This window comes from Trichoderma reesei (genome assembly GCF_000167675.1).
Source record: "Trichoderma reesei QM6a unplaced genomic scaffold TRIREscaffold_27, whole genome shotgun sequence".
NCBI lineage: Eukaryota > Fungi > Ascomycota > Sordariomycetes > Hypocreales > Hypocreaceae > Trichoderma > Trichoderma reesei.
This window is the reverse complement of record NW_006711174.1, coordinates 112,214-132,694: the sequence shown is the minus strand read 5'-3', so window position 1 is coordinate 132,694 and position 20,481 is coordinate 112,214. Positions and strand designations below refer to the sequence as shown.

Sequence of the window (20,481 nt, the reverse complement as noted above, 5' to 3'; positions counted from 1 at the left end):
ACACTAGCGAACAGAGGCCGTACGCTATGATATGCCTGGAAAAAGGGCGAGCATGGGATTTGGTTGGCTCCAGCGCGAGGAAAGGGGGGGTGCAGGTGACCTGTTTCTCCTGGCGGTCCGGCGTCTTTGTTCTCGAGGTACGATATTACTACTACTACTACCTAAGGTAGGTATGTACTGTATTGTTTCGGTTGAAGTGACTGGGGGAAGCGCGGTGATGGGAATACCTTGCCTTACTATCCCGTGTCTGCCCGCACCGCCCATGTGCCGAGCCCGGCGACAAGCCTCTTCTGATGTTACTCATGTCCTTCTTGGGGTTCCAATTGACGGTGCAAATCCACTGTCCTGGTCGATGTTGATGATTCTTATCGAGATGAATTGATGCTCAGTCGGATTCGCTCCAATTGATCCAGCTGCTCTTCTCCCAATTCCTCATCCAGACAGCAAAAGGCAGGACCGGGCAGTGCCGCCACCGACACCGACCGAAGCTGGCCTTGGGTTGTTGACCCCACGTTCCCGGCGAGCGGAAATACTCCGCCCCGCTTTCACGGCACATGGAACACAAGCAAGGGGGGGGGGGGGGTTACTAAGAAGGGACTTGCCCTTTGTCATCTGGCATTTGACAGACAAGATCGTACGAGTTGCTAGTACTACAGTAGTAGTAGTAGTACTACTACTACTAATCTAATATGATAAGATAGGTGGTAATTGATGCGATTGATGAGCGGTGCGATGCCGGATGCGACATTGTTTCCGATCTTTGACACGACACGACATGACATGGTGTGGGGGGGTGAAAGGGCGCGCCGTGGTGATGAACGGATGCGTCTTGACATGGAGATTGAGATGCAAAGGAGGGAAGATGTCGACTTGGCCTTTCCAGATTCAGACAGTGTTTGCAACCCACCTTGCGTGATCTAATACCGAATAGACTGAGATACAAGTGTCAAAAAGGAAGATTGAGGCAGACAGATAGCAACCATTAGATCTCATCAATTTACACAGAACATTCCAGCATCCCCAGGATACCTACCCTCCAATGCCTCTTGACCAAAGTTTCCATCCTTCTTCGTGTCAGTCAGTCACTCCCTTATCAGCTCCGATCCGGGCCCGCGCATAACATCGCATCCCACCCGTACCCCACATCTCGAGGAAGACGACAGAAAAGAAAAAAAGGTACCTATTACTATTAGTCTAAGCCGGGGCACTTTTTACACCGTCAATAGCCGTGCCCTACTGTCATATTTTCTTTCTCCGATTACCTACGATGAGCTTGTACTGTGCGATTGGGTTGGTAGGTAAGGTAGGACAGGCGCCTTTATGTATCAGGTAGGTAGGTAGGTGGTTTAGGTTGGCGTTGCATGAGATCATCGATGTTGTTCCCTTCGTTCCGGTGTACGACGGCGGCAAGTCGTTTGCTCACATGAGCACGATGGTTTGCGTACAGAGTAAGCAGGCGGTCAGAAGATGGCAATGCAGCGCCCACTGCGTTTCAGCCCTTCTACCTACTACTGCCATCACAAGGCATGTTACTATTAACGCACAGAGACGAGTGAGTCGTCAATGGCAAGCAATCGCTATTCTCCGTCTATAGGTATCTATCCTGCCTCTCCTCTTCGTCGCCTGTTGAAGACTGTAGGTATCTCAAACTCCATGATCCAATTCACACCCAATCACCCGCGTGTCCGTCGTCGTCGTCGTCGCCGAAAACCACAACATGCTCAGCTCGACATGACCCCCCTCTCGGCCTCCTTCTTGCGCTGCTCCTCCTCCAGCTGCTCCCGCGCCCTCGCCGCCGCCTCCACCTCGGCCTTGACCCCCTTGGCCCGCTGCCGCGCCTCGTACATGTCGCGGCTCTTCATGATGCGCTGCACAATCTCCCCCGCGTTGACGTGCGAAAACGTGTGCTCGCCAATCTGCCGGTAGATGCCCATCTCCTTGGGCGCCGTGTACGGGTCGTATGTCAGGGGCATAAAGGCCGTTGGGCCGTGATACACCGCGTCGGGGACGCCCCACGGCGAGTCTGTGAGGTAGCTCTTGGTCGGGGTAAAGGGCGCTCCGAAAACAACGGCGTTGATGTACTATTATACACGGGTAATCAGTTGTCGGCTGCGGTAGAGATGAGAGGCGCCAGAGACATACCTTGCACTGCAGCACGCAGAGCCCTCGCTCGTAAATGTTCATGATGGGATAGTTGACCCCCTTCCACTCGTTAATCACCCGGTCCTCGTGAACGCCAGCCACCACGTATGCCGGCCCGTAGTCCTTGCCGCCGTTTGCGCTCTTCCGCTTCTCGGTGGCCTCGGCAGAGAACCAGCCCGCCTCTCGCGCAAGCTTGTCCTCCTCCTCCAGCACCTTGCGCAGAAACGCAATGTGACCGCTGGAGAAGAGATCGAACCCGCCGTCGACGTAGACCACGCGCTGCCCAGGTTTGCGACCAGCTCCCTCCAGAAATTTTTCATATGATCCACGCTCGCCATCGCCCGCGTCGGGAGCGGAATGCCAGAACCAGACGTCCACACCGGGGTTCTTGGCTGTTTCGTCCGTCGCATACAGCTTGATCCGCTCGAGCATCGCCTCCGCCTGGGCCTTGCGCTCCTCCGGGGTGCCCACGCCCTCCTCGCCGGCCAGCGTCTTCTTCAGCGACTTGATGAAATGAGTCTTAGTGCACAGCAGCATGCGGCCGACGAGGTCCGTGGTGGAGATGCCGGGCGATCGCTTGACGACCTTGAAGCGGCCGGCCTCCTTGACATAGCGGTAGCAGTCGTTGCCGTCGCTGTCCGAGGTAATGTCGTCGCCGTGAACCACGTATCGGCATCCGTAGTGAGAGATGTAGGGGAGCTGTGTCACGTAAGGGGCGTATCCGACCGACTTGGTAACCCATCGACAGGCATCGGTCGCGGCGAGGCTATTGTTTGCAATCAAGCAGTCAGTCCTCATGCGCCCTTGCTCCTCTCACATCTCCAAGACTCAACATAGAACGACACGACATACCGCTCCTCGAGGTTCATGACCGTAGGGCCTTTGTTGGCAAGAATCGCCTCGTCCGAGTGGACACCGACGTACAGCTCGTCGCCCAGCTGTCTGGCCTGAACCATTGCGCCGGCGTGGCCTGACAGTCGCGCCCAGACTCGTTAGCATATGCTCTGCCATGGATCAATGGGGGGAGCTCATCATGCGCGATTGGGGTCTCACCATGGTGGAAAAAGTCCCAGCAGCCGTCGACCCAGATGCGACCGTCGAGAAGCTCCGGCGCAGGCTCGCCCTGAGGCTGCTCGAGAAGCTCCGGGTTGGAGGCGCTCATCTTGGGACTGAAGCGGAAGTGGGCAATGGCGCTCTGGAGTATAATTGGACGCAGGGCCAGCACAGGGTCCGTAGATGCTCAATCAACCGTAGCTCAATCCGAGGCTTCGTCTGCCGTCGCTGGAGAGCTGAGCTGTCGTGTCTACGGCAAGGCTGTGAGCTCAATGCATGTTTGTTCAGGGGTTGTTGGGGGCGACTGCGGGGAAATGAAGGTGACATTCATCGCTGGGCTGCTCCAGGGCTATCTTATCGGAGCCGTTACAGTGGGCGTAGCAGCTCTTCAGCGGCTTTAGCGCAGTTCAGTGACTCTGGGTAGGTAGCCCCCCTTGAGGTGCACGTCAGGGTCCGCTAAGCGACGGACGCTAACATGTCTGGTGAAAGAGCTGGAGGTGCCGGTGGTTATTACAGGTACCTTAACCGTAAGCTCTAAGCGATGGATCGCTTGCTGACGTTTGGGAGCCCTTCATGAGCCTTTACCCAACCCTCTCGTCTCATGAAGAACAACAACATCATCGTCATCAGTTCCGCTCTTTGCGATTGCACTGGCTCAGCATCTCTACGAAACAAGTGACAGTCAAAGTGGAAGAGCCCCACTCCCACAACATCGACCGACATCTCCATCGACGTCTTTCAACGGCTCGACATGGTCCTTTTGCCACGCCAGCATGGCACCATGACCCAACCGGCAGTCCATCTCCCACAGCATCATCACTCTCACCGTCGTCTGCCAGATCCAGGAACCACCCGCACGCCGAAAGTCCCCTGAATCGTCTACCACGGTGCGCCTCCACGTGCGCATTCCGATGCCCTGAAGCCTCGCGGCCCCGGACTGGCCCGCCACGTTGTCCATCGATTGGAGCGGACATGGGCCTTGAGCCTGCTGTTGCGTCCACGGCCGTTCTTCTCTCGACACCGACATGGCGCGCTAAAGACGGCACCTCGGCTCAAGTGCTGACAGAGGCCCCAGAGCAGCACTGACAGGCTCCATCTGGCGCAGCGGGTGCAGCCTCCCAGCCCTGTCGACTGGTTACATCCTGGTGTTCACCAGCCTGTTGCGAGTGTCTCAACGTCGCATGCAGGAGAGAGCAGCTGGACAGGTTCAGACATATAAGTCGCTGCGTCGCCCCGGGATCGACATGACGTTGCTCTCTAGGACGCCTGTCTTCCGTCGCAGCCAACGAGTCTGAGCCTCTGCCTCCTCTTCGTCTTCATCTACATCCTCATTATCGCCAAGATGAAGGCCTCTCTGCTGTCCGTCGCCCTGGCGCTCGCTCGCGGCGCCGTGGCCTGGAAGCACGTCTCCGACTGCGACGACATCAAGTACTCGTCGGTTCCGGGCTTCTTCCTCCAGGACGACCCGAGCACTGACCCCGGCAGCTTCGACTATGTAGGTGTTGCCAGCATCTGTGCCGCTCTGGTTAGAGACTCCGACTCACGCTTTGCTTGACACAGGCCGCCTTCAACTTTGGTCTCATCAACAGGACCTACCCCACAGATGCCAGGTTCGATCCTCACCACAGGAAGACCCAGTGGCAGCGCTTCGCCCACTACGTCGAGTCGCTCAACAGCGAGTGCCGCAAGGAGGACAAGAGCACCTACAAGGTGCTCTTCATGGGCCGCCACGGCGAGGGATGGCACAACACTGCCGAAAGCTTTTACGGCACTCCCGCCTGGAATGTGAGCCTCGACAAATCTCCTCTTCGTTGCTCAAACAGCTGCTGACTTACGCTTCCATAGTGCTACTGGGCCGAGCAAGATGGCAACGGCACTTCCACCTGGGCTGACCCTGAACTGACCCCCAACGGCATTCAGCAGACTACCAAGGCCAACGCCTACTTCAAGTCGCGCTTCGAGCAGGAAGGCCTCCCCTTTTTTGAGTCGTACTACAGCTCGCCTCTCAAGCGCTGCCTCCAGACGGCCCAATTCACCTTTGCCAACCAGAAGCTACCTCGCTCACACCCCTTCAAACCCGTCATCAAGGAGCTGTTTCGCGAGAGCATCAGCATCCACACCTGCGACCGCCGCTCCACCAAGTCTCAGATTCACGCCTACGCTCCCAACTTTGAGTTCGAGGCTGGCTTCACCGAGGAGGACCTGCTGTGGCGCGGCAAAGAGGACGAGGGCGAGACGCCTGCTCACCAGGTCGCCCGTTCCAAGGAGGCGATTGACGACGTCTTTTCGCACGACGACAACACCTGGATTAGCATCACCAGCCACTCGGGCGAGATTGGCGCCATTCTCACCGTGCTCAACCACCGCTCCTTCAGCCTGTCCACAGGCCAGATCATCCCCGTCCTGGTCAAGGCTGAGCTGGTTGAGCCCACGGTTGAGCCCACCAGCACCTACGCCTCCTTTACCACCGAGCCCACCTGCAAATCTCCTCCCATTACCAGCATTTCCGGCCAGGGCTGCGTGTGCGCTACTGGCACCACCACCTTTACGACCGCTACTATTACCCCCAAACCCAAGCCTCATCGCGATTTGTAAGAGGGAGGATTGCCAGGGCATGTCCTGATGCGTGATGCATTGGTCCCATTAATCTGTATATAACACATACTCCAATGATACCTACTGATACCGACAACCACGACCACACTAACATACCTTAGTATGACTTGTTCAAGCTGTTGACGACCTTTCCGACCTGATGGTGCTACTCCTCTATATCGTGCTTCTGAAACGGATGAATGTAATCAATGGAGACCCTAAAATTTCTCACTTTGACGAAGCCGACAATATCTTGGGCCTAGTAGTCCTCGCCATACTTTGCTGCTGATGCTACTTTGTCGTCATACCAGCAGACACATCTTCACGGCAATTATCACAAGAAACGGAACATGCAGTCACGCAAGTGTCCAGTCTCAAAGCACTCATATCGACCAATGAAGCTCATCTCTCAACTGACTACGATCGTCTGATCAGTGTGTAGCATACAAAGGGGAGACCATAGTCAGCCCAATCCAACCCCCTAGAGCCTCTACAGAGCCAAAGAACACAAGCCCTTCAACCCCCTTTTATCCACCATCCTTTTTTTTTTTTTCACACATCACAAAAGAAGAGCCCCCTTTAGCTGACGGTGATGGAAGCAGAGCCAGAGCTAAAGTAACCCTCCACGGCAACAATCTGGTAATCCATCGTCCCGAGCGTCAGGCCTTGCTGAGCCCACGCGTTGAAGTGGTTCGCCGTGTTGACGGAGCCGCTCGAGCGGTGGTTGCGGCGGACGGACCAGTACTGGTAAAAGGTGGCGGTGCCGATGATGGACGGCTGGTTGACGCGCTGCGTGCGGTAAATGTCGTAGACGCTGCCGTCGGAGGTGACCTCGCCCAGCTTGGTGGCGCCCGTGGACGGGTTGTAGGTGCCAAAGTTCTCGACGATGTAGTACTCGATCAGGGGGTTGCGGGACCAGCCGTACACGGAGAGGTAGCTGTTGCCGTTGGGGTTGTAGCTGCCCGAGAAGTTGATGACCCTTTTTTTTGAAAACACAGCTGTTAGATCCGATTCCATGATTGGTAGTCACATGTGTTGTATTGTGTTGTGCTGTGTTGGTCAAAGGGGGTAAGAGTAGGTAGTCTTACTTGTTCTTGGTGCCGGGCTGCCATCCCTTGCCGCCGACAAAGTTGCCCGAGTTGGACCAGTTGACGGAGAACTGCCCGCCGGGACCATTGGTGTACGTCACGCCGCCGTGGCCATCGTTCCAGTACGAGTAGAAGTAGCCGTTGTTGTAGCCCGTGCCGGGCTGAATCGTCTGGCGCTTCTCCACAGCCACGGATTCGACCTCGGCGGCGGGAGCGGCCAAGACGCCCGAGATGGCGGCGACGCCGGCGAGGAGGGAGGTGAAGGAGACCATGTTGATGTCTTCTTGCTTCAGCTAGTAGGAGTTGTTGTGTCTTTTGGGCTTGGAGGGGTTGTATGACTGTTCAGGTGCTGGGGTTGTTCAGGTTTGGCTTCTTGAGTCTTTAGGGGGGGTTTGGCATGGGCTCCTTTATAAGACAGTTGACGGATAATTTGGCCTCATCAAGCTTGCCTCGTCTCCGCACGGCCGAGCGGCTGGCCATTGACCAATTTACCCAGTCTAGAAGTTGTTCTCCTTTCATCAATGATATTGCGCCTTGCAACACCATCGTGACGTGGTGATGCTGCTGTCTCAGCCGTCTCGAGTCAGCTCACATAGATGGACCCCTTCTGCTCCGATACATGTGAGAAGAAGCCCGGCACATACATTGTCTGAATAACGGCTAATTTCCTCTTGGCAATCTCATATATCGGAACGGAAACTCATGGACGTATAGAAGGAAATGGAAAATCAACAAGTTACCCCAAAATGCTCCGAGTGTACAACCGATTCGACGTTTCTCAGCAGCGTCTCATCGGCACAGTCCTCTCAGTGGAGTCAAGACGATGCAGTAAACTACAAGAGGCAGTATGACGAGTCTTTGGGATTAGCCATCAGCAGCAGCATCACAATATCGCGTGCTAGAATGGCGAATAGTCCATTCCATCTTTGCCGCAATGTCGTAATTCACGCCCAAAGCCCGCCGTGGAGCGGCCATGTCACATCCATTACCTGATGTCGAATGTGGCCGTTATAACCAAGTAGAGTCAACCCGTATGCTTCCAATTAACCATAACACACACACACACCATGCCATGTCCCCCACCCCCTGTTCCCAGCCTCATGCACCCCGAGGTCCGTCGACAACAGCCTACGACGGCATTCAGCAAGAGCCGCTCTCCATTGGTCTAGTGCCGATGAAAGCAATCTGGGAGAAGACGGGACCCGAAAGTGATTTGCGGGGGTGATGAGCGGCATGGATGCAGCTTGTCCAGCGGCTAAATTGGATATAATCGGACCCTGGGGCAGGTTGCATGCTTGGGCGGCATGTCTCGATCGTGACTCCCGGAGCACGGATGCGAGTGTCGACTCCGATCTGGATTCAATGACCTGTTTTGCCTAAAGTCAGCTGGTGGCGAGGCAGCAAACGGCAGACATCCAACCTTGTCGTTTTTGTAGCTTGGAAGGTCGGTTGAGTTGAACAAGAGGCCGTCCGAGACTCACGGCTTTGCTGCTAGGTCACTGTTGAAGTCCTTTCGGGGTGTCTAGGGATTTGCTAGTGGTTGATGGGATCAATACTGCGTGACAAAGCTTCGTGGTCACTGTGTGGGTGTCTGCCGTCTTCTTCAACTTCTTGGCTGTGGAGGCGCTTGCTCCTCGGTTCAGAGTGTCTCAGCAGTCTGGCTCACTAAACAGACTGGACAGAAGTGGCATACAGAGCAAATTGAACCTGTCAAACAGGACAAGGCAAAGAGTGCCCGGCTGGCCCAGATCCAGTTGGAATGTCTGATCACACGCGACTGACGGAGATTGACACGAGCAAGTACTGGGCTGACGGTGGTCGAATGGGCGATATGGGACCATGACATGCATGTAGCCTGCCAGTGACTCTGTAGGGACGAACGTAACCCACAAAACATCCATGACATTGCACTGCATGTCGCTGGCTGCGTCTATGATCTGAGCTTTGAGAGAAGAGGCTGCGTCGTTCCAAAGTTGGTGGACTAAAAGGTGCCTTCCAGCAGGTTCAGGTGTTCTGGTATTCCTTCTGGGCACGGTCGGTGGCAGAGTAACCGTCGGAATGAGAATAGGGCCGGATAGAATGCCAGTCTGAACTGCTCTTGTTGATCTGCTTTTCAGGCGCGAGCAGTCCTAGAGATGCTGCTGCAGGCGTGATGCTTGTTGATGTGTGGGCAGACGGCGCCGAGAGAGCTTTGAATGTACGTTTAAATGGCGAAACAGGAGATGGTTATGAAATAAGCAGAGGAGAGGGGGGAGAGGAGGGGGTAGAAAGAGGAGACTTGTAATTCTAGGTAGCTCTACTTCTTCTACTTTCCTCTAGTAGAGATATAGACTGCTATATCTTTTATTCAAGATAATAATCGCTACTTCTTTTCTTTTCAGTACTGTGATCTAGCTATAAAGAGAAGTTTAATATTGGTACCTACTTTCTTCAGATACTCAATGCTATCCATTTTATCTCGAATAACGATATACTGAGTTGAATCTACCTTACCTAGAATAGATCAGGATGTCGACACTGGGGATCATGTACAGCAGCGTTTTTGAAGGGAGTCTGTATCATCTCTGAGAATCTGTCTTTCTTTTCTTTACTCCTGCCCCTTGAAGCCATGGTATGCTTGCATTACAGCCATAACCCAGACTGTTCAAGGCTGATATCATGATACATAGCTCAAGGACCCAGAGCGTTGTTTCATGAACATTTGACCATAAAGATCCAAGTGTAAGGCCAGCCTATGAGCAGCAGAAATCAGAGCGACAAGAAAGATCAGGTTCAGAAGGGCCACGGTTAAAGCACCATACTGCCTAGGTAGATATTCTCTGGGTACCTACCTAGGTAGGCCAGATAACTGGAAGTCTCAGCGACAAGAGGCTGGTTTTCACTACCTTATTGTAAAGAAGGTGTCCTATCAACAACCTAAGACTCAAAAGGCAACAACAATCCTCTGAAATAGATTGCACTTCTTTGCAAGGACCATCCCGTACGACCGTAGTAGCGACAGTATCCAACGCCCTTCATAGAGCCAGTCTTGCAAGTGCCCTCCTCGCAAAAGCAAATAGCATATGAGCTATGTAACTACAAGCTCCCAGAATCTAAGTAAGGCAAGGCGAACAAGCAAGGTAGATGCTTAGCCTTGCAAGGCAGGTTCCTGACAAAGAAGGCACAAGAGTTCCCTTAACTACAAGGTATACCAGCAGATGCCTCAATCTCGCCAGATTTGCCAATGCTTCCTGGACCCTTGAAGGATGGCTGGCCACTGGTAAGGCTCAGGGTACATCTCCTCGGCCCTGATAACATTTTCGCGTTCAAGCCTCTGCGCTCGTCGCTTCCAGTTGTCCGAATCGACACCTCCGCCGCACCATCCGGTATGTATCTTGGTGTCTACCCATCCAGAACTCGGTCCTGCCAATGGCTCATCGCCCCAGCCAAGTGTCTCAGCTGTTTGGAGAATTTCGTAACGACCGGCAAGGCCGCCGTCTTCAAGATCCCGGGTAGACGCAATCGGGTCCGGTTGGTGGCCAAAAGCATCAGTCTCGCGCTTCTCCAACATCATGATGAAGTCCACGGCGACTTCAAGCGCCACTCGGACTGCTATCTCGCCCTTTGCGGTATCATGGATGGCACTGTGGATATGGTGGGCGATGGACTCAAACGAAATGGGAGCGCTGAGGCCGTCCTCTGTTCCCGTCCTGACCAGGAGGACGGGCAGTTGAGCAATGTCCAAGTCTTTGTCACTGTATTCTTCAAGCCTGATGATGATGATGATTGCTCGGAACAACGGCCGAAGCACAAAGAACTCTTGGTGGCGAATAATCCGATCAAGTTCCATTCGCGAGTATGCGTCCCGCCCCAACCTCTTGGGGCACTTGGCAGGCGGCGGATCCCAGTCGCTGCGACTGTGGTGAGGTGAGAGGTCCTTGACTGCATCTCGGATCTCTTGTGCCCGATTACAGATGGCTGCATGGACCGAGACGGCAAGATTGGCCAAGGGTCCGGGTCGCAAATCCTCGAGGAGCAGCTCTGGGAGAAACGTCTTTGCGATGAACTGGACGTACTCGATTTCGCTCTTGTAAGGACGAAACCACCTCCCATACAGGTAGTTATGCAGCGTTTGGAGAAGCAGGCAAAGGTAGCCTGTGCGTTTAGCTGAGTGGACGTAGATGCCGGTGGCTTTGTTACAGCAGTCGTCTGCATCTTCGAGCGTCATCTCGGCAGCTAGCGAAGCCATGTCAGAGACGGATGGTTGGAAGATCCAGCGGCAATCCACGGAGCGGTGGCAAACCAGGTCTCGATGTCTCTTCTCTTGATGGCCTCGCAGTTGGTGCAGGATTTCGTGCCTCGGCAGGCGGGTTTTCATTGTTTCGTTGGACGCCATGGTAGAGGAAGTGGTAGCAGAAGTGATGATGGCCGTAATGCAAGCAAGGCCGGTTCGTGAGAAGGAGTGACGAGCATGGAAATGGATTGAAGGGACTCATCACGGGAAGGCTCATACATAAGGTATATTAGCTACTGTGCTCTCATCAACAGGAGACGACGCCTTGAGGGAAGGGTTCTAATGGTAGAGTACGTTCAGCCATGGCGTCCTTTGGCATCGTGGCGCTTGATATGGCGAGAGTCCGAGTTGGAGAGGGTCTTGGTCAACCTCCCAGACCCAGGCTTGTTGAGCCATATTCAAGGGTAGTCGGCGTGGGTCGAAAGGATGAAATGAGTTATTGAGTCCGGGCTTTCTGTATGGCATGTCTCACTCTTGAGTCCGTTCGTGATGATCCTGGTGATGGTGATGGTGTATCGATCGGATCCCTTCATCTCAGAGCTGTCCAGGTATAGGTAGCAGTTGAAGAACATCTTCAGAGCTGGAAGACGAGAACTTCCGGTTACCTACAAGGTACAGCATACCTAGTAAAGTAAGCAGAGTGCAGTACTTGGAGATACCTACTCGACGCGCTCGCTACAGCTCGCTGTGAGCACCGCCGGCACTGTTCATGTTGGCTCCCTCTCGAACAGCTCGCTGGGGCGTCTGTACAGGCTTGTACAGGCCAAGTACCGCCTACAGGAGTACAGACCTACAGCAGATAGCGCGGGACATAGACGGTCCGAAACGGGCTTCAAGGTTAGAGGTACCAGGTAGGTTGGATGCCAACTGGAAGGTGACGAAGCGAAGCAAGCCAAGTGCCAGCCATGGCAGCAGCAAGGTTCGCGCCTGCCCAGCCTTAGCCTCTTGCTCAACCTCGTCTCGACAACCACCGTGAATCTCGCCGAGATCGCCAACTTGCGCAACGCTCGCATGCCTCACCTTACCTGACCTTACGGCTTCCGTGATACACGCTCGATACTGTACCCAGCCGCCCTCGCCAGCACCGCAGCAGCTCCCTGCAGAACGACACTGGCGCTCGCTGTACCGCTTGAGTCGCGTGCCTGTCCAGTGCCTGTGCCTGTGCCCTTTGGCCGCCCACTGGCGTTCTAGCGCATAAAATGGGTTGAGACCTGCTGGACCGAGTAATACTAATACCAGACATACTTGACCATTGCCTCGTCATTAGACCTTATACCTTGCCCTCCAGGTTGCTACTTGCCTTACTTATCACCCCGGCTCGGCCCTGCTTTTGTTTGTTTCCTCTTCCCTTCCCTTCTTCATCTCTGCGCGAGACAGCGGCGGTTACGCTTCTTCTTCTTCTTCTTCTTTCTCTTCCTCCTCCTTCTCTCTCCTCTCTCACCTCTCGACTGCCGTCTCTCTGCCGCTCTCAGCGCCTTGCTTGTCGCCTCGCCTCGCCGCTTCTCACCCGCGATATCCCGCCCAGAAAACGCGTCGCCGTCGTCAAAGCGCTGCTTCCCAGAGCGCCAGAAACGCACGTTAGCGAGCAACAGGCGAGTCAGCCAGCAGCTGCACCCACTCGGGCAGGGTTTGGACAGCCAAGCAGCCAGTAAGTCGCCAGTCCACAGCACACCCCAGTCCAGCCGCTGCATCAACCTGCGTCTGCATCTTCCTTGAATTGCCTCTTTGCCGTTAGTCTTCCCAATGCAGTGCTTGGTAGCCAGTTGGCGTCTTCTTTTCTGCCCGCATTTGCATCTTTGCTATTCTTCCCCCAGCCCGCCAGACCGTCTTTTTGCCTTGTTTTATATTTCCCTTCGTCCTTGCACATCGTCATCATCTTCTTTCTTTCTTTGGCCCAGCATACATCCATTGTGAATTGCTCTTCTATCCTTCCCTGACCGTGGCGCTGCTTCTCGGGTCTGTTTGACTCGCACGGTCGGGGGACGGTCTGCAAAACCCGCGCGGCTCCCACCGAGGGGATCGAACCACCATGGCTAACCGGAAAGCCCAGCGCGAAGTCAACAACCTCGCCGAAGACCTCGGTCCCTACTACAGCCAGCCAGGCCGCCGCGACATGTCGCAACGAAACCGCAGCGGCCGCGGGTCCAACCGCAACAATGGGGGTGTGCACGGCGAAGAGGTCCAGATATGGGATGAGGCCAAAGCGTCCTTCAACGACCTCATCAGCGGTATCAACGCGGACAATGACAATCTGGCCAAGCTCGTGGCCATGGACAAGCAGGCCGGCACAATGGACTCGGACAGCGTGCCCACGAGCACTATGAGGGAAATGGAGGAGCTCTGCCGCTCCGGGGTCAAGAAGTCCGAGGACAACATCAACTTAGCCAAGAACCTCACGGAACGCCTCAAGGTTCTCCGAGCCGTCGTGGTGGCCAAGGAACAGGCCGAAGCACCTCCCGCCGGGCCATCTAAGAGGTCAACCACTAGAGACAGCGCAGCGGCCGCCTCCCTCTACGACTTTGACGGCGCAGGCGACTCCCCCGTGCCCAGCCCCGTGGCCGGTTCATCTCGAAAACACGGCGATCGAAGCAGCAACCGGGACAGGGACAGCATTCCGCCCAAGGCGGACAGTGTCGAGCCCCCGGGATCTACGAGCGGCAGCGCGGCGGCCTCTGCCGCCATCAATAGGTCCAGGGTGCTCTTCTCCAAGGGCGACGAGGTGGCCTTCAAGCCCAAGGCCGTCAATGGCGAGCAGACGTCGGACTGGATCCTCGGTGAGGTGGCCGCAGTGCTCGGCGAGGGCAAGAGTCGGCGGTACAAGGTTATCGACATTGAGCCCGACGACCAGAGCAAGCAGAAGGAATACCGCTCTAGCGCGAGCAGCATGATTCCCATCACGCCTGAAAGCCAGGCCAGCACGCTCAAGGACTACGAGCCCGGCCAGACGGTGCTTGCCCTCTACCCGCAGACGACCACCTTTTACAAGGCCGAAGTGCACGGCACGACGACGCCCGGCAAGGTTGATCTCAAGTTTGAGGGCGAAAACGACTCGACGACGCTGCAGCAGGTGGACCGGAGATATGTCATCGAGTACAGGCAATGAGCCTCTCCATCACAAACTGAGACTCCCATGGCCTTTCGATGCGGGGCATTTTTCTTCATCCGCTTTTCCTCTCCACCTCTTGCTCTCTTTGGGATCTTTGCCTCCTGTTTACTCTTATGATATTCTGCTGTTTGGTTATCTGTGTCCGTGACGTGTCACGGCTCATGCATTGGTAAGGCGTTCTGGCAACGAGTGTAAATTCTTTTCAGAAGTCGAGCGGCAACGCTTCTTCGGAGTTGTGGTTTCTGGGAACGGAGGGGCAAACAAAAGGTCTTGACGGTTGGTTCACACCGGACGGAAACGGAGTTTTGGTCTTCATCTGAAGCGAAATTTATTGCTTCTAATTCCTATTCCCTTCATTCTCTATCTCATTCTAGCTTATTGTACAGGTTCCATCAATCCCATATACTCATTGAGCAGCAATGCTCGTGTTCCGGACATTTTACATTTCATACTGCGCGATACGTGTGTCCCAATTCCAAGATCATGCAATGCGCGAGTCAAGAAACAAGGTCAAGGGGTTTCACACTTCTGTCGACGCATCACTGGATTTGCTGAATAAATTGGGGACCATTTCCGGCCTCGCCAAAAGCGCTCGCGTCGATGGACCCAGTGAAGTCGGCGTTCAGGGAACCGTCTTGGGGGTTCCGAGAGATGACCGCCACACCGAGAGGACCGTCCTGGTTCGTGACAAACAGTGAGTTGCCGTCATTGCTGATGCTGAACATTCTTGGCCGGCCGCCGCCCGAGGAGACGGTGTCGATGAAAAGGAGCTTTAGGACGTCGGCGCCCTGGTCAATGATCTTGATATGGGCAATGTTGTCCGTCGCCTGACCGGAGAGGCGGTTCGACAGGTACAGGTCCTTGCTGTCCGGAGAGAGCACAAGCTCGCCGGCAGCGGCACCCGCGGGCGTCTGGCTGTTGGGGCCAAAGCTGTTGAGAACCTGGGTGGTCTCGAACTCAATGCCCTTGCCGTTGTCGGTGTACTGAAGGGAGTAGGCGACGACGATGTTGCCCATCTCGCAGAGCACAAAGTAGTGGGTGGCCTGGGCGGCACCGGCGGGGTAGAAGACGCCGTGGCGAGGGCCGGAGCCCGGCACGACGGCGACGCGGTTGACAATCTCAAAGGCGTCGTCCTGGGAGTCGATGACGAGGATGGAGTCGGTGCCGAGGTCGTTGACGACGAAGAAGCGGCCGGTGGGATCGTTGACGGCCATGTGCGGGTGGGGGCTGGCCTGGCGCGTGGTGTCGGGGCCGACGGGGCCGGGGGACTGGATGGTCTTGAGGAGCGTCAGGCCGCCGCCCTCAATGTCCCAGACGTCGATGTTGCCGGAGCCGAAGCCGGCGCCGAGCATGCGGGTGCCGGCCTTGTTGACCTCGAGGTGGACGACGCCGGCGGAGCCCTGGACGCGGGTGACTTCCTTGACGGCGTTGGCGTCGGCGTCGACGTTGTAGAGAAAGGTGCTGCTGGAGCCTTCGTCGACGGCGTAGAGGGTGTTGGGGGCGACGAAGTTGAGCCAGGAGGGGATGGTGCCGGGGACGGGGGCGTCGAGGGTGGTTGAGACGGAGGTGCCGTCGAAGGAACCGAGGAAGATGTGGCCCGAGTTGGAGTAGATGAGGCGAGCGGAGGAGGTATTAGTCGCCCGCGCAGTCGGGGCGGCGAGGGCCGGGGAGATGGCGAGGGCCGCTGAGAGGGTTGATGAGAGCTTCATGATGAAGCTGATGACAGTTTACAGTGTGAGGTGGGGTTGAGATGGGCGAGGGATTTGGTGTTTTACACTTTCAGATGGGATGGGATATGGCCCGGGCCTGAGGCTTTATAAGAAGGGGAAGCAGGAGAATTGGAGTCAGGCTGACATTGTACAAAACGGCCAAGACTTGTATTAGGCTTCCGGTATCAACGAGGTGACATTGGAACCTTCCATGTCCGGACTGGTGAGCGTTTCGCCTTGTTTGTCTTTCAGGATTTGTCTTCAAGTTCCTTGGCTACGGCTTTACGGTAGAGGCACACTGGCGGGGGGAGGATGGTAGCCAAGATGTTTCAATGGACTCCGACGTGTGGCGGGTTATCTTGTAAGGATCGGGGGCGATCTGCGACGGGGGTGGGAGGGGAGGCTTGAGGCTGTTGGACCCATTGGGTTTGGATTAAGTTCAAATCGTTTTGTCTTTTGGTGTTGTGAAATTTTGGGAGCAAGGACTGATTGGGAAGGTGGATGGCTTCGAAGCTGTAACGTTGAGACTTGGGGGGTCAGTTTTGAAGTAAGCTGCATTTACAGGGCTGCTGAAGAGAGGAGGGTTCTATGTACTACCAGTATTCACGATGCTACATGTGTGCTTGTGTTGCTTCTGTTTGAGATGTCTATATGAGGAACACTTGGTTGGTTCGCGGCTGTGAGTTGTGTCGGGACGAGGCTGGTGGGAGAAGGCTGAGATGGTGTGATGGGTTTGGAGTAGGGTGGGCTGGGGATGGCGAGTGGTGGAGGGGAGTTGGGGTCTGGAGTTTGTGTTGCGTTGGGGGGTGTTTTAGGTGGGTGTCTGTTTATGTGAATTTCTATGTGATTAGTTTTGAATCAAGGATACCTAGAAGAGAACATTGAGCGTATCGAGAGTTGGAGTCGAAGTTGAAGTCGAAGTTGAAGCTTGTCTATCCCGTCTTATGGTGGCTCTTTGAGAGGTTAGGTACATGTAAGTTGAGTGTTGACAGCGTCAAGTTGCTTTGTCAGACAAAGAACACAGACACAACCTAGGAGGCAAAAGGTAAAAGACATGGTCCCCTCGGACAGGAAAGAGGCTAAATGCAACGATCGTCGACCCTGGAAATTGAAAAGCCTGAAGCGGCCGCGGTAATTCAACGCCCGTCATTGCTCTCTCATGCCAATATGAGCCAGGTTTGCTTTGTATCAGTCGCCTGTTGCTGTGCCCGTCAAGGTACCTACCTAGGTACTTTACCTACCTTACCTACCTAGGTACATGGCCGAAGCGAGCAGAGCGGAGATTACCTACATGTACCTTGTACAAAGTAGGAATGGAGGCATCTGGCGGGTTACCCCTGAAAATTGAGGCTTTGCTCCACAGTGACGGGCCAGTGGCCAGTTGTGAAGCCATTGGATCCAATGCAAATTGCAGGCCGTCGTTGAAAGCCGGACTCCTAGTGGCGGGAGGGGGGGAAGGGAAAGAGAGAGAGAGAGAGAGGTGATGGGAATATGAAAAGAGGGAGGAGATTGAAGGCTAGTAGTAGTAATAAGATCAAGCTGCTGCTACTAGTATCATCTAGTTGCTGCTATAACAATGATAGAGTCTTGAGAGGGTCATGCCTGACTGTGACGGTGCCTGGACACCCATGATGTAGTTCAGGTACAAGTATGTACAGACCATGACGGAGTGTGAGAGAGCACCGCAGAAAGGGAGCCCTGGATTGCGCTCGTGTCAGTCTATTCTTAGGTCTCCTGCTGCCTCAACCAGATACTAAGATACGCATCTACAATGCCCGTGTTCCCGTCTCGTCCGCAGATTCAGGCGCTCTCACGGCCGTCGCCTGTGCTTTCAGCTCCGTTCATTTGGCAGTTGACGATGCCTTAATCACAGAGAGCCTGTAGAACCAATTTTAGCGGCACGAATAGAGGCCACCTCACCGGATCCCTGTCGTACCGGTACCTGCCCAGCACCCCGAGCCCTGTCCCCCTCTGCCCAGGCGCTCAAAAGCCCGCCCCCCTTGGATGCCTCGCATGCCCTGTGTTCGATCCTTCAGCACCCGCAGGGCACCTGCAGGCGGGTACCGGTACCTCGAGCGCTGCCCGACTTCTGCAGCACCCACTCGCATCTGCACTCGATGCCTGCATTTGCATTCAATCAATCTCTCTCTCTCTCCAGTCTCCAGTCTCCAGTCTGCAGTCCCTCCTTTGCCCCAATATCGCCAGCCCAGCCGCAAGCACTGACGCTGTTTCTTCGACTCTTCTTCTCCATCTATTCATTCTTCAACGTCTCCTTCGCCTTGGCCTCTCGCTGCCATTCTGACGTTGTTTCCTTCCATTCGTCCCGCTCTCTCGTCGTCTTTGTCTTTTTGTCTTCTTCTTCCTCTCTCTCTCTCTCTCTCTGTCTTCCGCCCTTATTCCCCCCCCTTCGTTTTCCCTGTTTGTTCGGAATTATACCCTCCGTCTCCCACCTTCGTTACCCCGATCGCGTCTCAAATCCAGCCAACCGGTGGTTGCTTCTGCTCGGCTTTTGACGCTCGAGTTGTCGCGTCTTGTAGGTGAATCTGAGACCAGCACGACGCAGCTCTCTGCGCGCTTCGCGCTTTGCTCCCCCCTCTCCTCTGTTTCCTCTCTTCTTCTCGTCCTCTCATCTTCTGTCTCTGGCCACTTGAGCAGGAGGCAGGCAGAGCGAGGTGGGGGAAATGAGATGAGGCTTGGCTGCAATGCAAACGCGCTGCCTTGAGCCTGTCTTGTCTGACACTTCTTGGTTATCTATCTGTCTCTTCCATTGTCTGCTAACACTCCAATGTCTCGCTGCTAGATCTCGCTCCCTGCATCAGCACAATCCCGAATCTACTTTGCGTCGCTGCAGAGCCCTCCTCCCTCCGCCCTACTATTTTATCCACCTCTTCTTCCGCGACCTGCGCATCTTCTCCCGACGACCTCCTTTCCTCCGCTTACGCGCGCCGCTGCGAACTCAACGTCACCGAACACCCGTAATCGAGTCGTCGAGATATAAACACCAGAAATCGCAACCATGGGTGGCCAACTTTCCAAAGTTATGAGCAAGATCTTCGGATCAAAGGAGATGCGACTGCTGATGCTGGGTCTCGACGCCGCCGGTAAAACAACAATTCTGTACAAGCTCAAGCTGGGCCAGGACGTCACCACCATTCCCACCGTCGGCTTCAATGTCGAGACCGTCACCTACAAGAACGTCAAGTTCAACGTCTGGGATGTCGGTGGCCAGGACAAGATCCGTCCCCTGTGGAGGCACTACTTCAGCGGTACGACTTTTTCCATTCAGCTGTGTGAGTGCTAGCTGGATGCTAATGTGATATTCGTGCAGGCACCCAAGGCCTCATCTTCGTCATTGACTCCTCCGACCGCGCTCGCATGGACGAGGCCCGACAAGAACTGCACCGCATCATCAACGACCGAGAAATGAAGGACAGTCTGCTGTTGGTCTTTGCCAACAAGCAGGATCTCAAAGAAGGTGCGTCAGGGAATCTTCTTGAGCAAGTTGCCGCCGCTAATGTCTACCCATCATAGCCATGTCACCCCAGGAAGTCACGGAAGCCCTCCAGCTCTCCAAGCTCAAGGACAAGGTCTGGTACGTCGTGCCCAGCTGTGCCACCACCGGCGAGGGTCTCCTCGAGGGTCTGGCCTGGCTGTCCAACAACGTCAAGGCCCCCGCCGCGCCCGTCAAGAAATAAGGAAACGAATGCATGCGCGCCTTGTACTCTCATTTTTGTGGTTTCGCAAAAGTCTACGACGTTTAATGGAGACTCTTTTCAATGATGCATACAGCAACTTCCCTTCCTGGGCCCCCGCCCCATTCACATCCGTGGTGGGACTTGCACACCAATCATACGGCTTTGTCCTGGGCATAACGCTGTGGCTCGACCGGACGAGCTCTGGCCGTCATAATATACTCTCGCTAGCGGTGGACGTGTGAGAAGGAGGCGAAAGAGATTGGAGAGGAACCGAAGATGGGCAAAAAGGAAAAAATCAGGGGATAAGGGGGGACTTGAGGGGAATTGATATCCAGAAGAGGAGCAGAGGCGGTGGAAAGTGTGTGCTGTATACCAAGGTGTGTTGTGGGAGGGGATTGTGCTGGTTTCTAACGATGGTCTACTTTCTTCACAAGAGGCCTAATTTTTTCTCTTAATTGTTGTCAGCTTTCGATTTCATTTCTCGGAAGCGCATATCTTAGCATCATCTGGCTGTTGTCTTTCCTTTGTTTGCAAGAATCCGTTTTCCAGTGTCCATTGTCGTTGCTGGTTTTTTTTTTTATCTGCCCTGGTTTTCTGTTGCTTGTTTAGTAGTTTACGTTTCAAATACCCCGTGATCCTTTTTCCTCGCGATTTTTAACACCCCATTCTCCTTTGCTTGTATGTAAGAGAGATTGTGAGAGAGAAGGAAAGAGAAAACATAAATGGAGGAACAGATCAGACGGTGCCAGATGGAGCGAAGAGGAGAGTGGCGATGCTCGAGGAGGTTGGTTCGATGGATGGATGGATGGATGGATGGATA

At 54.8% G+C, this 20,481-nt stretch overlaps 7 protein-coding genes across 7 annotated transcripts; 3 read left to right on the top strand and 4 right to left on the bottom strand.

The window, feature by feature from the left end:
• Positions 1-1,721: 1,721 nt before the first annotated feature.
• On the bottom strand, positions 1,722-3,304 carry TRIREDRAFT_69035 (uncharacterized protein; the record flags this gene model as incomplete). Its single annotated transcript, XM_006968886.1, has 4 exons — positions 1,722-2,081; positions 2,143-2,908; positions 2,995-3,112; positions 3,196-3,304. 4 exons carry the CDS (start codon positions 3,302-3,304, stop codon positions 1,722-1,724), a joined length of 1,353 nt encoding a protein of 450 aa, XP_006968948.1.
• Positions 3,305-4,537: 1,233 nt separating this feature from the next.
• TRIREDRAFT_69061 (uncharacterized protein) lies at positions 4,538-5,790 on the top strand (the record flags this gene model as incomplete). The annotated part of the gene is made up of 3 exons (XM_006968954.1): positions 4,538-4,690; positions 4,756-4,980; positions 5,041-5,790. The coding sequence occupies 3 exons, from the start codon at positions 4,538-4,540 to the stop codon at positions 5,788-5,790; spliced, it is 1,128 nt and encodes a 375-aa protein (XP_006969016.1).
• A 459-nt stretch (positions 5,791-6,249) lies between these two features.
• Positions 6,250-7,248, bottom strand: TRIREDRAFT_123818 (glycoside hydrolase family 11). The gene is made up of 2 exons (XM_006968885.1): positions 6,879-7,248; positions 6,250-6,769 (listed from the first exon to the last, which is right to left on the bottom strand). The coding sequence occupies exons 1-2, from the start codon at positions 7,148-7,150 to the stop codon at positions 6,370-6,372; spliced, it is 672 nt and encodes a 223-aa protein (XP_006968947.1). The 5' UTR covers positions 7,151-7,248; the 3' UTR covers positions 6,250-6,369.
• Positions 7,249-10,080: 2,832 nt separating this feature from the next.
• TRIREDRAFT_111476 (uncharacterized protein) lies at positions 10,081-11,253 on the bottom strand (the record flags this gene model as incomplete). Its single annotated transcript, XM_006968884.1, has 1 exon — positions 10,081-11,253. One exon carries the CDS (start codon positions 11,251-11,253, stop codon positions 10,081-10,083), a length of 1,173 nt encoding a protein of 390 aa, XP_006968946.1.
• A 2,011-nt stretch (positions 11,254-13,264) lies between these two features.
• TRIREDRAFT_69118 (uncharacterized protein) lies at positions 13,265-14,254 on the top strand (the record flags this gene model as incomplete). The annotated part of the gene is made up of 1 exon (XM_006968953.1): positions 13,265-14,254. The coding sequence occupies one exon, from the start codon at positions 13,265-13,267 to the stop codon at positions 14,252-14,254; it is 990 nt and encodes a 329-aa protein (XP_006969015.1).
• A 548-nt stretch (positions 14,255-14,802) lies between these two features.
• On the bottom strand, positions 14,803-15,909 carry TRIREDRAFT_39996 (uncharacterized protein; the record flags this gene model as incomplete). Its single annotated transcript, XM_006968867.1, has 1 exon — positions 14,803-15,909. A coding segment is annotated over one exon (1,107 nt), but the record flags the coding sequence as incomplete, so codon positions are not given.
• Positions 15,910-18,209: 2,300 nt separating this feature from the next.
• On the top strand, positions 18,210-19,661 carry TRIREDRAFT_23263 (ADP-ribosylation factor; the record flags this gene model as incomplete). Its single annotated transcript, XM_006968859.1, has 4 exons — positions 18,210-18,499; positions 18,767-19,232; positions 19,295-19,441; positions 19,498-19,661. The coding sequence occupies exons 2-4, from the start codon at positions 18,983-18,985 to the stop codon at positions 19,659-19,661; spliced, it is 561 nt and encodes a 186-aa protein (XP_006968921.1). The 5' UTR covers positions 18,210-18,499; positions 18,767-18,982.
• Positions 19,662-20,481: the final 820 nt, after the last annotated feature.

Excerpts from the sequence above, each read along its gene's own strand:
- TRIREDRAFT_123818 (XM_006968885.1), bottom strand. The coding sequence starts at position 7,150 with ATGGTCTCCTTCACCTCCCTCCTCGCCGGCGTCGCCGCCATCTCGGGC. Across the intron at positions 6,770-6,878 it reads CAGCCCGGCACCAAGAACAA|GGTCATCAACTTCTCGGGCA; the intron begins GTAAGACTACCT and ends TTCAAAAAAAAG.